This window comes from Ptychodera flava, chromosome 2, assembly GCF_041260155.1.
Source record: "Ptychodera flava strain L36383 chromosome 2, AS_Pfla_20210202, whole genome shotgun sequence".
Taxonomy (NCBI): domain Eukaryota; kingdom Metazoa; phylum Hemichordata; class Enteropneusta; family Ptychoderidae; genus Ptychodera; species Ptychodera flava.
Window position 1 is genome coordinate 28342221 of NC_091929.1, and position 15122 is coordinate 28357342.

Here is a 15122-nt window from a genome sequence, read left to right on the forward strand (position 1 = left end):
TTAAAATTTCAAAGATGTTTTGTTCAATTGTTGAGTGTGTGTGCAGTTAGAGTAGCTCTCGTAGAATGCGCCAGACTGACTCACTATTATTGCCTGCTCTGATCCTTTGCTGAAATGGAATTTTAAAATCTAAAATTTAGCTTGCCATAGCTTGCCAACATCAATAAGAAAAATTACAGATAGGAAATATTGTTTTACAGTCAAAATTGTACCATATACAATGTGTGTATGCTTAAAAGTTCCAAAAATTTTACATACCGTTTAAACCCAACTGCTGTCGCTGGGCGAGCCAATCTGTCGTGGAACTATCACGGCAGAGCTCGGTAATTCAGACTTGTTGGTCGTGCTGGTCCCCGTACTCTAGCCTGACCTGGTCAAAGTCACTCAATCGGCTGGCACCTGGGCCATCGGTATCGTCACTTCCACCATTGTAAATTAGTGGAAATTCTTCAGGATAATCTTTCATTTTTTCACTTTCTTTGACTCTCGTTTATTGTCCGTTTGCGACCGGTATACCTGACAGCGGTATGTATATCGTCCATCACGTGACACTAAATGAACGTTTTCATGTTCCTCCGACCTTCTGACCATCACATCCTGGTCTGCAGCACTGGTGTAAATTTGACCGATGCCACCGTTTGGGTACGCGTCAGGGGTCACTGCGGCACTGTCTGGGGTCATGGCGTCATCATATCCCCGGTGCTTTTTGTACTTTTTGGTCTTCTTTGAGGTGGCACTATCGGACTCTAGGATATCGTTCGATGAAAGGGAAGACGGCGTGATGGCATCTGGTGAGAGAACAAACCATGACAACATGAGGCTGGCTGACGTCTCTATTATGCATATCTACAGGTGATTAAACACTATTTCCTGTTTCCTGTAGTAATTACTGAATGTAGGCATTTTTGAATGTTTTTGCAACTTGTATTAGTGTCAGAGCAACAAAAATGTTCCCAATGAAAAATCATATTAACTTGCATTTCAAACCAGGGTAACTACACTACCACATGGTATTTCAAATCTCAGCAACTACCTTGTGTTTTAAAAACTAGATGAATAGATTTGATTTATAAGTTTTCTACAAAATTTTGGGAAGATAAAATTAGTACAGGACTTGTGCATGCGCTCAAACTGATTAGAACATAAATACGCAAGAGAGCGTTTCCACAATGTACGGAAAACTCTTTTACAAAGAGTTTACAATAAATTGCAAAATTTACATACATTTACATAATATTTACATGTGATATATACTTTCGTCACAGTAAACTTTCAGATTTGTTGTTGAAAGTATTTGGCTTGTAAATAGAATAATGAATAAAAGTGTATCCAGCTACTGTTTTGTGTACAATATTTCTCTGGGTGTTTAGTTGACTGACTATCAGTCAAAGAGTTTAAAACTCAAAATTCAAAAGTTTTGAGAAAATCATTCTTGCCTACCTGATGCAGCACTACTGGGAGTAAGAATACTGTCCTGTGAACCACCTTCTCTCTCCTTTGACGCTTTCCTTTTCTCTTTCTTGGCGAACTTCTTCCTGAAACTCGCTCTGATTCCCAGCTTCTTGTGCTCTTTTTCCTTCTCCTTCTTGTCAGCTTCTTTGAAGTCGCTGAGTTTCTTGACTTTGTGGGTGACTTGAGAAAGTTCTGTATGGATTTGGCGAAAGACGAGAAAGAGTGCTTCTTTTCCTGGAAGGCGTTCCAGGTGATTGGTTTTCTAACTTGGCTTGGATTTGATCAAGTTTTCTAAGAGTCTCTTCAGTGGGTTTTAATTGCACGCGGTAGTGTAAACTCCCTGGAGCTGAGCTTGATTTGGGTTCAGAATCTTCATCATCATCCACATCATCTTCGATATTGTCTATGACTGAATGTTCCACCGCTTTTCTGAAGCTGCTGCGGCCAATGTTTGTCAAGTCAGTCTCCTCGGCAATGTCTGAGTACTTGGAGATGGTTTTACCCCGGCCCACCTCCTTGCGAACTTTGATCATGTATTTGCGCCGCGGGGAGGCATCGTTCATGCTCAGGCTCCGCTTCAAGAACACGTCCAGGACCTTCTCGGCTTCCTCCTTGACCTTCGGCACAGTGCACTCTCTCCTCAGCTCCCATGGTTTCTCCTCGAAGCAACCACTGTCCTCCACAACGTCCGATGAAAGTACGGGTGTGGTTGCCATGACGGTTCTGGGGTGAATGACCTCTTGCAGGTTCTCCCTGGGAAGAAAACAGAACAATCAATATAGGTAATGAGTCATCCCATGTAATGACAAAGAATTTAAAAATAATTTGCATACAATACTAATCAAGATTCAGTTTCTCTGTCTGTCTCTCTTTCTCTCCCGCTTTCTACATTCAAATCTAAATTCCTTTTTTCACAAAGAAGTTCCAATTTTACACAAAAGCACATTTTTAAGCTATCCATGCTAAAGCATGCATCACAGATCTTGCAAAAGACTATTTTCTCGGCTGAAAGTACACGTTTGCTCAGTGTCTAGCCAGAGGGGGTCCTAACGACATCTGTACAGCAAGGCATGCGACATAATGTTGTCTACGTCAACACTGAAAGTACAATCGCGTACCACTGTCCCAGATATTCGAGGGTGATGACATTTCTTTCTAAGGCAAACACAAAACGCTGCAGACAACCGTCCTTGAAATAGTTGAATTCCCGTTCAGACTGGCTTTTATCAGTACCTAATGTACATTCAGTTCGGCAAATTATTCACAATCAAAATGTACGTTGCTTGTTTTGATGGCCCTGCAACGAAAGGCAAGGTCACTGACCGGGAGAGAAACAAGGATTTGAGTAATTTGTAAGGACAGTGGAGGTCGATGACTTTTAAATTCACATGTACCAAAACTACAGGTACATGTACCAGTAGATCATAAAATAATTAAAATTCACATCTTTCCTCACCCAATAACAGTAACTCATAGGTATTTTTGCAAAAAGTTTACACTGATATTGAATTTTTTACAATTGTAAACAACACATTTCTACATGTATGTACCGTAGACACTAGTTTTAAGTAGTATTTCACGCATAAATAAAACCCTGAAAATCAATATTTTACAAAGTCATTTCCACAGACATACCTGTCAGTGTAACATGAGAGAAATGCTTTTTTAATTTTTCTATTCGTCTTAAAGTCTATTTTCCAAATTAAGACAGTTTCTCATGAGATACTAATATTCTCATATATTTATGACGACCTTTCAATAATTAACTTCATTTGAATTATTTCTTCTATTGAATAGATCATGTTTCTCTACAGGTTCTGTTTTTTTCACTTTCAATTCAGACACTAATATGTCAATTCCAGAATGTATAATGATACATGATGAATTATAGATAAGAAAAATTGAATTTTGCTTTTAAAGTATGTATCAAAATGCACATACCCACAGTGTTCAAAAAATTTACAACAAATTAAAAATTTAACTTTGCATCATATCTAAATATTCCATAAAAAGATAATGAATTTTTGAAACCATGATTAGATATTAAATTGTCGAGCGGCACATAGTCTTCCTCTGAAGCTTTGTTGTAAACATTGTAATTTATACAAACTCATAAAAATATCCGTGTCATAATTCATCTTAACTTATCCTAAGTACCGGTAGTCAGCCACTGCTAACTATCAATATTTCTTTTAAACGAAGATTGGTGTACATTTTACTCCCTATTAGATAAAATGTTCTGCAAATAAATATTTGGATGTTTCTTGAATGGACTAATGAAAAATTGAATTCTTTGATACTTTAAACTTTTGAATCTGTGGTCAGAAAAAATTGTAGCCCAAGTGCCTCTCTAAATCTGTATTTGATACAGACATGAAGAATGGATTTGAATTGCCACAGTGTGAAGTACATAATGTTCCAATGAGATTATAATATAACAGTCACAGAAATGATTCATCAATATCAACCTGTTCACCCCTATTCCATGTAGACAGGTCCGCATTCACCATTGCTAACAATGGATTTGGGCCAAACCATTGGTGGTGAAAGGGTTTAAGATCTTGCCTGTATTATTACAGAATGCCTCCCTTCAGCAACACGCGACTGGATACATTATTTATGTGCAATTTATTTGAAAATCGATTACTTTAAATTTTTTTTTTTATTTCACTCTGGCTGTGCTGTGACTCATCCATATACATGTAACTGTATTGTCTTTATATGAGATTTCACCGTCTACTGACTGCAATGAAAAGGTATAACGGCCATTCAATTCAAGCGCACTGCTACATGTACAGTACTTCCATTCAAATACCAACCTTGTGGACGTTGTTTGTCATTTTTATAAATTTTCCATCTGTAATCATGAATCAAAAAATTTAGCCAAAAAAAAAATTGAAATTCTTGTCCAAAAAAAGCCGATTCTGGTCTCATTTTTTGAAAATCTACACTATTTATAATTAATCGTATTCTGTTCAAGCTTGAAACAAAAAATGACACAAAATAATAGATTGATCACTGTGAAGAAAAGCAATACTGCAAAATGATTGTCTATTTTCCTTTCTGATGAACCACTTTAAATGATCAATTTGTTTTCTGGACAGATAGGTGATTTCATTTGAATTCAAGATGGTTGCACAATAGCCAGTGTAAGAAGTTGAACAAACGAGCGGTATGACCGATCTCAGACAACACGGAAAAGTTCAATTGAACAATTCGTATAGCGATGAATCATACGTACTTGTCACTGCTACTCCGTAGTGAATTAAAAGTCATTATTTGAGAATGAATTAAAAATAAAAATTATTTGGTTTTTTGTAATAATACAGTACTGAAATGCAAAACATCAATCACAAGACTTTCAGTTAAAATTTCAAAGATATTAAATATAGTATTATGTTCTACAGTCAGCGCATGTGACCGGGTATAAAAGTACAGAGAACAGAATATAAAACAATTAGGATAATCATAGGAAATTGATCAGAAAAAACTGCTGACCTTGAAAAAGCTCCAGCTTTACTGTTGGTTCTTTGTAACAATCTCATATTGACTTGATCACAACATCACAATAATTACGCGGACATCAAATATAACTGCGTATGTACTGAGGTAAACACGAACCAGTTCCGTTGTTCGATTTGCGTCTAAATGTGAGAGACAGCTCGTCACACTCTTATAAACGGTGACTTGGCAAAGTGATTTATTATGCATACCGTTTGAGTGACTGACCCTGTCTTTTTTGTAATTTTTAGAGTGAGATCACACACGTAGGCCACTGAAAACAGCTGCAATTTTTATCACAATTTCAAAAGATGAAACCGCTGTTTCATTAATATCTGAAAGAACGTCCAATCAAAATGAGCGATTTTGGTTCAAGGGAGGTTATATCAATGAATTATTCATATATCCAGGAAATTCACCATGCTGTTCGCTGAATTGCTCAGGTGTGAGTGGGCAAACACCATATATGGAGAACGGGCCATTCCATTTTGAACGTAGTGATTGACATGCGACCATGACAAATTTTCTATTAGTAAATTTTTATGAATGGGTCTTTGAAAAACACTGTATGATTATTAATAATATTTTCATTATTAAAATTACACACCTCCATATTTGGTCAATTTAAGTGTGTATTAATCAGGTCAACTGAAATACAATTTCAGAAAACTAGATTTTTCTAGATTTTCTGTTTCACTTTACAGCTAACAAACCACTATCACCTCAAGTGAATCATACACAAAAGCAGCAACTCAGGAATTACTCAACATGTTTTTGTCCGTGCACTTCTCCACCTTCTCTTTGTCGGTGAGTGTGAACAACAGCGTATATAGAGATGTGAGCACATCGAAAAGTGCAAATAGTAATAGACAATACATGACACATACCGTACCAACAATCCTGTTACAACTACCACATGCCAAATTCCAAAGCAATTACTAATTTTAATTCAAAAACAAAGTCTGGTATCAGTACAAAAGCAACTAATTTTTCCAATTGATATGCAAATGACCAGATGTTCATTTGTTTAGCAGCTTGCGAGCAATCCTAGCGGTTGTGTCATTTTGTCAAAAATAGATGCGGGGTCACCCTTCAAAAAACAACTACACCCTAAACCTACTGGTGCAAGTACTTCACGTGAGAAAAACTGAAAAACGAGTTTCCCCTTCTTTAAATTCAAATAATGGATAAGCAGGAAGGAAACTCGGCCACTCTGAAATTATAAGTCTTTTTAAATTGAATTGGGGATCAGCGTCTGTTATTGTTAGGGACAGGGTAACGACCTGGTGGAGAAACAATGTGATAAAAGACGACTTTGTGAGTGTTTAGGGACAAATGCACAAACCACTCCTAAACAGGATTTTAAATCAGGTTGAATAGACCTGGTAATAAAAACAGGAAGCGTGGCTGGTGTCTGTTCTGTCTGGTTGACAGGATTCACCTGTAGGACATTTTCTACGAATAACTGACTTCATAATTCTTGTCCTTCTTTGTTGCCACACTTTCAAATGTGTTAAAAAAAATCACAATGCAAGGATGCCGCGTCACAAAATGTGGGCGGTACAGGTCAATACGAAATAAATCTTTAATGACAGTATTGTGCTGGTTGCGTGAAAGTCAGTAAGACTGTCTAGCTGTCTGCGTCAGTGGATGAATTTTGACGTATCTCTATCTGCCAGCTCTGATGACGAAAAAAATATTTAAAACTTCCCGATTTTTATGAGAAACAAACCGATGTACTGCATCAGGGGTGTAGCACCACCAACGTTGTACATGTACTTGTTAACGCAGATCATATATTCCATTGTTATTTCCAGTACTTATAACAGAGAAACAAAACTTTGAACTTGGAGACAGATACCTGTATATCTATCTATTTGTGATTCTTACTTTGTACACAGTACTGAAACGAAGTACGGTTTACTTTTTTTATGTTTTCTGTAAAATCAGCAAACTTATTATTATTATCATTATTAATTTAGACAACATCCTCTAGCTTTCGAATTATACCTATTTATGTGTATAATATTTTTTGATGCTTTGTTTTACTGAAGTATACCAATTTCATCAAGCAACAGGCCTATTGTTTACTACTTAGTCTGTTGTGTGTCCAGTTGTCTGGTAAGTCTTTCTGCCTGTTTCAGTTTGTAAATTTTCCTTTTCACACTATTGTCAATTTTTGTGTTACAAGCTCAGCTGGTAGCATGTTTACACATGTCTTGCCCCTGGTCCATCCTTCAACCTATTTTGTAAGGGACTCTGAACCGGTCATGCATGCACTTACTTGTAGCACGATTCTATATTACCAGTATAGCTTTATCAACACAAGTGAATTTTGCGATACCCCCACCCCCTAGATTATTACTGATAATGTATCAGATGATCCAGCAATGAAGCCCCAGACGTTTTCTACATCTGAAAATTCATTGTCAAACTTTGCACTCCATAGTGTGGTACTCAGATTTGCCTTGTACATCATGTTGTGCAAGGTTCATGTGTGTCACCAATTTGGGTTGGAAGGGGGTATATCATCGCTTCAACAATGGCACAATGCCACTATAAAAGTCACATATTTGTGCTTGCTGAACATTTCACTTATTCACAACTACTGGTATGATATGTTCAACCGACCCTTACTTTTTCTTCTGGTAACGTTCGTGCTACACGTATATTATATCCAATTTATCACGACTTGGAATTGTCTAATATTAACACCAAACCCACACAAACTACATGTCCTTCATTATCATTTGTGTTGTAAATACATCCACAAACTGGAACCCCCCTGAAAGAAATAGTTTTGTCAACATGACAGCTATGGTCTCTTATCTACTTCAGCAAATACAATTAAATGCAATTAAAATACTTAAAAGGACTAAACAAGCTAAATGTAACAACTGTTAAGTCATGCAGTGAATAAGATTATTTTTACATGAGTTTGATGATAGCATTAAGACTACTGTGTATCCGTTCCGGTCTACCGGAAGGATTACGACAGTATCAAATTTTATACTTTGACAGTATCAAATTTTATACTTTGACGGGTTTCCCATCCCAGACAATGCTGTTAAATGTTTCCTGTTAGTACGCAGAAAGGGTTTGCATTTTGTACATTTTTTGCGAAATAGTGAAAAATGCTTGATTCGTTTACCACTGAAATGTGCACTTTAAATAATTTGATGCCTGCATTTAACCCTTTTCCTGCCAAGTCCATATTTCACCACCAGGACAAGATGATTAAAATTAATGAAACACAACGTATTCCATATGATGTATTTTAACATAATACTGTACATTTGAAGGCTGTTGAAAACATAATACTGTAAACTTAATTTTTTTTGGACAAAAGATGCTATAACATACCAAGCCAAGCGGGTGAAAATACGTCATGTTTTGGCTCAATACCGCTTTTTACTGACTTGGCTGATGGGGAAGTAATACAGTTATTACTGTCTGGCAGGAAAAGGGTTAATGACAACTTACGAGTGCATCAATTTCAGAAATAGAAATATACGCATAGTGTAAACTGATGCTTTGGCAGCTTATAGGGATACATGTTAATTTCACTCATGCTGGTTGAGGAAGCTTGCCATTTTCTGGGACGCTGATTGCACAGACTCTGCCGAGAAATGTGAAAGAGTTGTCCTCCACTCAACCCAAGCAACTGTTCCGTGGAAGCCCGCCACTAGAGAATGTCACTGATCACGTTCTACCCTTGAAATGAGGTATTATGATGTCATTGCTTTGAATGCGTTCCAGGGGAATATGTAAATGCCGCCCAGTCAATGAGAGTTTTTGTATGTGTCTGCGCAACTGCACAGTGGGAGGTAGAAATGTATAATTGACAACAAAAACAACAGAATGGATTGGCAAGGTCATGACATTGGAAAACAAGTATTTGTGTGGATTTAAACAAGGTCTTTATTCTTTTGATGGTGGCACCATTTTGCTATATTTATCTCGACATTGTTTAGTTTAGATTTTCTGTTCTAGTTACATAAACAGGGTTAGGAAAATCATTGCCAATAATTTCAATGTTTAATCATATAGGATGTACTCTCAATCAAACTTTTATGATGAAATATTGTTGCAAATATGTATATTTGACAGAGGAAAAACCTATAAAAGTATTAATTCATTGACGGTACATGAAAACATTACATATTTGTGAACCTACTCAAAATAAAATTTTTTGAATACATGCATCACTCGTTAATAAAGCTAGCAGCATTTGTTAATTAAAAATTTTATTTCAATGTAAAAAAATGTAAAAAATCTATGTAAACAGGACACCCGATGAGCATAAAAATGATATTACATGATCCGCATTCTTCTTTACACTTCTAAGAAGATGACATGGAAACAAAATTCCCAGAACTAGACGGCAGATCGCGTGTCAATGTATGTGTATCTCCTTGTCACATGCACACTGACAAACAAACTCCTGGCTGTCACTCTGTGATACCCATCGCAGACAATAGTTCCATTATAAATCATCATCAAAACATTACTTCGGAAGCTGATAAAAATTTCACAGCCTGACATCTGAGTCTCAATGACGTCCACAATACGACTTGTGCAGATCCAACCTTCTGCCAATATGATCAATTAAATGTGTCAAAAAATATAATATTCATATCTCCTAATCACTGATTATGCATATTGTCAAACCTACATCTAACTGTCACACTATGATATCTATCACAGACAATAGTTCTATTATAAATCATCATCAAAACAGTACTTCGGACGCTGATAAAAATCTTACTGTGTGACGTCTCAATGAAGTCTACATTTCGACTTATATGATCAATTAAATGTGTCAAAAAATATAATATTTATATCTCCTAATCACTGGTTATGCATACTGACAAACCTATATCTAACTGTCACACTGTGATATCTATCTCAGACAATAGTTCCATTATAGATCATCATCAAAACAGGACCTCGGAAGCTGATTAAAATCTCACTGCGTGACGTCACACTGACCTCTACAATTATAATAGTGCAGATCTGACCTTCTGCCAATATAAGGTAAATTTGTAAAAAATATAATATCTGTATCTCCTATCACTGATTATGCATACTGACAAACCTACATCTAACTGTCACACTATGATATCTATCACAGACAATAGTTCCATTATAAATCATCATCACAACCGTACTTCGGAAACTGATAAAAATCTAACTACGTCAGTCCCCTGACCTCAACACGACCTTTATAATATTTTGATTTGTACACATCCTATTTTATGTCAGTGTGATTAATTAAACTTGGCAAAAGATATCGTTGGTAAATTTTGCCAAGAAACAGATTCATTATGTAGTTGTTTTCTGAGCATTCTGAAGGAAGCACCAAGCAGGGCAACGACCTGACTTAATTGACTGTATAGATACTCTATAAAAGATTATGTTTTCCCTTAGACTGCCTATGGTCGCCCTTTGTACATACTTTATGCACATGTCGGCATCAATGACTGCTGTTTCAATGTACCTTTCCATACACACGGTTAGCAATATTGAAAACTTCACTCTTATAAGTTGCATTGCCTCAAGCAAGAGAGATTAACCAATGCGTAATTTGATGGAGCAAAAGAAAGGTCTCTCAAGATATAAACTCGAAATACATGCACAGTACCGGTATACACTGTATGAGGTCACAACAGTCAGTATGTGTATAAACTTGGGTAATGTCAGTGGGTACTGACACCGAAAATTGACCAATAGCTATCTGCATGTTGATCTCTGCCAAAAAAGCATCTACAACATGTCTATACTATACTATAGTGATGTGAAGAAAGGCTATAGATTATTTATCCTTGCTTATACAATATGCAGCATGTGTATGGCAAGCGTCGCAGAGGTCATCTTAGGTCATGCCCGCATTGCATGTATCAACACCAAGAAGTGACTTCAAGGTGCAAATCTCACTTCTTTAACACACAAACACACAACCTATTAATTAAACAATATATCAATTATCATTAATAAGAAGGTGGACAAAAGCCATAATTTAGTAATCACCATTGTATTTGATCCGCATGGGTACAGATAAATTTACATAATTTTCTTAAATTTTATTTTCAGAGCTGAATAAACACCATTGATTGGAGTTGTGGTCAACTTGCAGTAAAATCGCCTTTCTTGCATTGTGGATGTGGTGGGTACCATAAGGTCTGATACAACCATTTTTTTGAAATGACCATACGCTACTGACTCCAAGCATTACAGCTAATCCTCGCCTGAGACAGCATGGTATATGCCAAATTAAACTGGTACCACCAAATCTTGTGGATATACAGGAAAAGTATACTATGAGATATACAGATTTAGAAAGGGGAAATTGACACCAATATGTTGTTAAAATTTTATTGATCTCAGATTCATTTTTATTTGTAATTTCAGATCACGCTGATGAGCCTTGCTACACTTCACAGGATCAACTACTGAAACTTTGGGAGAGATTTCCTGTTTTTAATTTCAAGGAAAATAAAAAGGAAGAGACTGGAATTAAAACTGGGAAGTCCCTTATTGGCAATATAAAAGCATGGATATGGGTCAAATTAGCAATCAGTTAAAACAAGGAGCCACATACAAAACCAGTACCGTATATACAGTACATGTATGCCTGGAGTGGAAAGCTATTGCGATAACGCCAAAAACAAATTTAATATTATCTATCTTGCAAATGCTGGACATTCTTTGAAAACAAGGACTTGAACTACTCTATGATAGGATCTTAACCCTTTGAGTGCCAATTTTTGTCACCTTAAGAAAATATACTCCAGTCAATTTTTTTCAAATTTTTGTCAAAATTTTGATAAAATTTTGATAACAAACTGTACCCAATGAAATGTGATGTCCATTTGGTCCAAAATTATCAAATAATTACAGATAAATTCATAAAAATGGTAAAAATGTCGCACTAAAATTTTGGCGGGAACAATTACAGCACTCAAAGGGTTAAACAGTCCTACCGTATATCTGTGTCCTGTTACTGTATCTGATAGAACACAAGATGTAATTAGAAAAACTGGAATGGACTCTGACTCAGGGGATAATCAAATTTACAAAGCCTGTTAGTCCGTATCCTCCACTGCAATCTTTCTGCAGGAAAGCGCAGTGTGCTGGTATTTCAATTTGACAAGAGTTAAGATGTTCAAAGGGTGAGCTCACTTACAAAGGTCAACATCGATGACCCCTGTGTGTATCATGTGTGTGCTAGAATTCACCGACACAACGCTCTTGAATCAACTGGAACGACAACTACATGTCAAGATAATAAAAGAAACCTCCTAAATAGATTCCAACCCTTGTTCTTTTGACCAGTCATGAAAAATGGGTAGGTATTTTGGCAACTGATATGCTTTCCTATTTATCATTACATACACATTATATTTTTTTCATTTTCATCCTTTAAGCTTTAGACATTTACACTGCACATAGTCATACATGTATGAACATATGCACACATTCAAAATATTGAAAATTTTCATTTTCAAAATAAAAAAAAAGGTACTAGTGTGAACACAATAGAAATACCCCATTTGCCTTCACATGTCGGTCTGCACGAACCATCATAACAACAGGTTTGGGCCGACTCGTTGTGATAAAGTGCCGTAATTTTTCCGACCAAAATTTGAATGCATTTCACCGATTTTGATGAATTTTTCTGAAAACCTTTGATAATTTTGGACCACATGGACATCAGATTTCATTGGCTACAGCTTTTTATCAAAATTTGGGAAAAAACCTGACAAAAATTGACAAGGGCATAATTTGTAAAGGCGGCAAAAATTGACTTTGGCGCTCACAGGGTTAAGCCTACTCTCTCATTAATTATAGTTAAATCAGAGCTGATGAATAAAAATGGAAGAAAATATTGTTCACATACTAAAACACAACCACTCATAATTATGGCTTGTCCACTTCCCTATAATAATAATAATAAATGTCAAACATCTTTAGTATTTGTGCTCATGAAACTTTCAAATAAATCACAGGAAATTTAATAACCATAACATGAATCTTGATTAAAAAATATTTAGTTAGCTAAGCAGACTCTTTCAAAATAATAACCAACTCATGTGACTGAAATAATATCCACCTAGCTGATTCATTTAAAAATACTATTTTAGCATACAATGCCAGATTTCATATTTAAAAACATTTGCTTCAATCTAACTATATTAAAATCACAACCCACACACATGTACTGTAAAAGTAGACATTGTCTGTTGGCTTACAACAGGCTATTGAAAGAAAGGAATCTAATGTTGAAATAAATCATGAGAAAGCACCATGATTTTACTGGAAGAAAAGGAAATGATGTCTGACATGGCAAACTGGTGTCATTCCAAAAGCATGTCAACAATATCCTTCAGACTTCGCTTCATGAAGCCCTATCACTTCTGACAGCTGCGCGAGCAACAATACGCTTTTCAAAGCAAGGTGACAAGTTCACAGTTCCCTACACAGTAACAAAGCAGTTTTTCACTAACGACTAAACTATCTCACATACCAGTCTGAACAGAAGATTAGAAATGAACATAGCATCGCTATCGCCCACATACTTCCCCCCTCCCGACAAACAAACCTCCATAAAAAGAGGAACATCGAGGCTTACCAGTTCTCTTACTATAGAACTATGAAAGTGAGAAATTAAAATATCTAACCAGATGTTTGTGATAACTGAACTTTTTCAAAGGACAATGAAGGAAAGGTTGATGTGACATAACGATACTGACTTACATCTGAGTGTCCCACTCTTCACTGGAGAGTCATGTCATCTTCAGTGTAAAGCGTTACTCACACAACAACTGAAGTGAAGGTCACCAGTGGTAGGCAAAGTCGCTACCGTTTGAAAAAAGGTGAAAGAAAACTTACCCAGTGGCAGTAGGTTCTTCACGAAAATCTCTGTCTCGGCTCTCTCTGCAATCTTGTGATTGGTATTCAACCTGGAAGAGGACAGGAAAATAGGTAAGGGTGTTATGAACGCACGGTGTGAAGACCAAACTGTCCTGGCTCTCAAGGGCATAGGAAGTTATCCGGTACTATCTCTCTCTATGACTCAAAAGTCACCTACGAGAGATATGAACTTCTCTGCACACAACTCGACAAAAACTTTTGAACTAAAAATTAACTAAAATTTTCGATCAACCGTTTACCTCGATGTCGGCACTCGCTGGCATGCTAAATAGGTTCCTTGCTCCAAATTTCGGATTTCGTTGATACGTACGACGTATATGACCGACCTCCTGGTTGGTATCGACACTAAACTATGTATGAGGCAACGCTAAGCGGCGCCGTGTCTTTTATTCGAAAAAGCGGAAGTTGGTTCGCATTACGTTTCCGCGAATTGGGTATTTCCCCGTAGTTAGGCAAAAGGGTTCAGTTTGTTGGCAAGTGACGTTAAAGAAACTGATAACTTTCAACCAATATAAACTTTGCAATGAGGTGTAGGCGTGTGCCACTATTTTTGGAGACCGACCGACCGTAACATAAATACCACAGGAGCGAAGCCCCGTTGGGTAATGAGTCTTGTTGGGTATATGGTCCCGTCACAGGGACTTTCGATTTTCACAGTTTCGTCACGCCGGTCCGTGCCAAACTTCTTGGCTTGCATCATACCGTAAAACCCTATTTACTGCCGAGTTCTCCATGAAGGATCTGACCGATTCACTAAAAATTCTGAATCTCAAGGATAAACTGTTCTGGCACATTTTACCGCCGAAAATGTTGGTGCTGTAAAATTCCAACAAACATTTTTATCGCCACTTCAGATCAGCGGCACAACAAGTTAAGTCAGTCGACGGGTTTTCTGAAATCCTACCTGCCATATTACTTTTTTCTTCAAAAGCAGCTCCAAGATGTCTCCATAATTATCAAGAAAACGATGATCTCATATATGACTAATCGTGGGCTGCGTGAAGTAGTTCTGTTAGACCTCTCCTCATAAAATATTACAGCAGAAGCATTCGTTTTCGTGCTTGGCGAACCGGAAGAACTTGCGCTTGCCAGCCTGCTTTTCTTGTGGCCTCGAGTTTCGCGAGACTTCCAATTTTGTTGCACTCTTTTCCCAAATGGAAAGGAAATAATGTTTTTTCATATACAAGATATTTGTTCGTATTCGTTAACACAGAGGAAAAACAAATCAATTTTTC

The 15122-nt window shown here is 36.7% G+C and overlaps 1 protein-coding gene across 3 annotated transcripts; it reads right to left on the reverse strand.

Moving 5' to 3' along the window:
* Nucleotides 1–483: 483 nt before the first annotated feature.
* LOC139118544 (uncharacterized) lies at nucleotides 484–14951 on the reverse strand. 3 transcript variants are annotated; one of them, XM_070681898.1, is made up of 4 exons: nucleotides 14127–14283; nucleotides 13846–13916; nucleotides 1441–2205; nucleotides 484–788 (listed from the first exon to the last, which is right to left on the reverse strand). In XM_070681898.1, exons 1-3 carry the CDS (start codon nucleotides 14148–14150, stop codon nucleotides 1590–1592), a joined length of 711 nt encoding a protein of 236 aa, XP_070537999.1. In that variant the 5' UTR covers nucleotides 14151–14283; the 3' UTR covers nucleotides 484–788; nucleotides 1441–1589. The 3 variants fall into 3 exon arrangements, with proteins under 3 accessions (XP_070537999.1, XP_070538013.1, XP_070538006.1); XM_070681912.1 differs by lacking the exon at nucleotides 14127–14283 and adding an exon at nucleotides 14792–14951 and having other exon boundaries at nucleotides 616–788; XM_070681905.1 differs by lacking the exons at nucleotides 13846–13916; nucleotides 14127–14283 and adding an exon at nucleotides 4951–5112 and having other exon boundaries at nucleotides 616–788.
* Between the last annotated feature and the right edge of the window lie 171 nt (nucleotides 14952–15122).

Bases quoted from the DNA above. Each gene is read 5' to 3' on its own strand.
- LOC139118544 (XM_070681898.1), bottom strand. From the start codon at position 14,150: ATGCCAGCGAGTGCCGACATCGAG. The intron at 13,917-14,126 runs GTAAACGGTTGA...GTCCTCTTCCAG, and splicing joins CAGCGAGTGCCGACATCGAG to GTTGAATACCAATCACAAGA. The intron at 2,206-13,845 runs GTAAGTTTTCTT...TTTTCTTCCCAG, and splicing joins GAAGAACCTACTGCCACTGG to GGAGAACCTGCAAGAGGTCA.